The following is a 1,682-nucleotide window of genomic DNA, read 5'->3' on the forward strand; positions in this document are numbered from 1 at the left end:
GTAAACATTTTCATATAGGTAATTTCCCCATTTCACCTGAAGTTCTTGATTCTAGTTCTCCCTTCGGTAAAGTTAAGAATTGGAGTATGATGCTAAAAAAATAAACGGAAAATGGATCATTTGTCCAAATATTTTTAAAACATGGTTCAAATTGACGAGTAAAAATTAGTATGGGTGATATGGACACTAAAAAAATAGCAAGGATGAAACTGGATTCATCCTTAAACTTAAAAAATAGTAAGGATGAAACTGAATGCATCCTGATGTAAATTAAAAATAAGAAAAAATATTTGAAAATGGGTAGGATGAAATTGTTTACATCCTGGCTATTTTTACATTTTTGTCCATTTAAACAGTATCAAAATCTAAATGTCTTTTTCACCCATGAATTGTTGATTTTGGTCTTTTTAACCAATTTTGTGAAAAATAAAAAGTTTGTTCACAGATTTTAATCACGTTTCCCACAGTGTTTGTATCAAATACATAATACGCGTTCACTTCTTTTTGCCTAGGACTAATTCATTGAGCATCGAAAGTACAAGAACACAAAATAATACAATCCATGCATCTCAATTGAAAACTTTCTTTTGCTTGCTTTTTATTGTTTTTCCCAAATTAATTAGGGCACACAACAGGTACATAAAGATTCTTTAATCGTATCATCATAAGCACAATTACCCTTATTTCCTGTATATATGTCCGCACGACTATTAGCTAGTTGAGAGCATATCCGATTACAATCTATTGGATCATAGCATGGTCCCTGAATTGCAGCAATGGTTGCATGATCACGAACAAATTTATACTCCAAAGCGTTTGGTTTTGAAAGTAGTATATATCCAGCAGCTATCAATTGTCGGCTTCTATAATGCACAAGGTCGTAATCCAGATCGATGCGGTTTAATACCTTGGTATTTGTATATGTGCAAGTAAATTGAACTTCTGCATGTATCAAAAATAATTTAACAACGAGTATATTGGTGTCCGTATGTGCTCCAAGAGAGCAGAGTTTTGAATATTGATTTGAAGACTAAAAATATCAGCTCGTTAAGATATAGTAACCAGTTATACCAAAAATGAATTACAAGATTTATGGCAGTTACTTACTTCCATTGCAGATGAAAATATTAGAAGCAAAGAAGAAGGCAACTAGAATCAGCGCAATCCTCCTGCAACTACGACTTCCAGCCATGTCTTTGGTACTAGTTGAATACGTCAAATCAAATCTTTGGTTTGGTTGTGGAATAATTTCATCAAAAAGGTTTGGTAATGGAATAATGCATAGAAATGAGAAATATTGAAAACCTATTTATAGGATGATCGAAGCTTCGAATTAAGTTAAAATCAATTCTTTTACCCTTTATTTTTATGTTGCCAGATAATGGAAGCCAAATAAACTCAACATCAACCCTAACATCACCTATATGAAAAGGCTTCGTTGACTTCCGCAAGAACGTGCATTTTCTCCCAATATCATAATAATTTAGCTTTATATATTTTAATTTAGTTTATCATATCTGTCGCAGTTGATGGCTTCACGAAGTATCAGAACCATTATGCCAATCCATAATCATTAATTTCTAAAGCAAAATGTGATCGAAATTCAATTACTAATTGAACTGTACGTCTTGAAGCTTTTGGTTCAGTTTAATTTGAATGAGTTAACCAAACTTGAGAAATGT

The 1,682-nt window shown here is 32.2% G+C and overlaps 1 protein-coding gene across 1 annotated transcript; it reads right to left on the minus strand.

Moving 5' to 3' along the window:
• Positions 1-496: 496 nt before the first annotated feature.
• LOC113354434 lies at positions 497-1,253 on the minus strand. The gene is made up of 2 exons (XM_026597767.1): positions 1,108-1,253; positions 497-942 (listed from the first exon to the last, which is right to left on the minus strand). The coding sequence occupies exons 1-2, from the start codon at positions 1,190-1,192 to the stop codon at positions 620-622; spliced, it is 408 nt and encodes a 135-aa protein (XP_026453552.1). The 5' UTR covers positions 1,193-1,253; the 3' UTR covers positions 497-619.
• Between the last annotated feature and the right edge of the window lie 429 nt (positions 1,254-1,682).

The sequence above is a fragment of the Papaver somniferum genome, chromosome 2 (genome assembly GCF_003573695.1).
Source record: "Papaver somniferum cultivar HN1 chromosome 2, ASM357369v1, whole genome shotgun sequence".
NCBI lineage: Eukaryota > Viridiplantae > Streptophyta > Magnoliopsida > Ranunculales > Papaveraceae > Papaver > Papaver somniferum.

Coding starts and splice junctions, on each gene's coding strand:
- LOC113354434 (XM_026597767.1), bottom strand. CDS start 1,192: ATGGCTGGAAGTCGTAGTTGCAGGAGGATTGCGCTGATTCTAGTTGCC. Junction 943..1,107: donor TATTTTCATCTGCAATGGAA/GTAAGTAACTGC, acceptor TGATACATGCAG/AAGTTCAATTTACTTGCACA.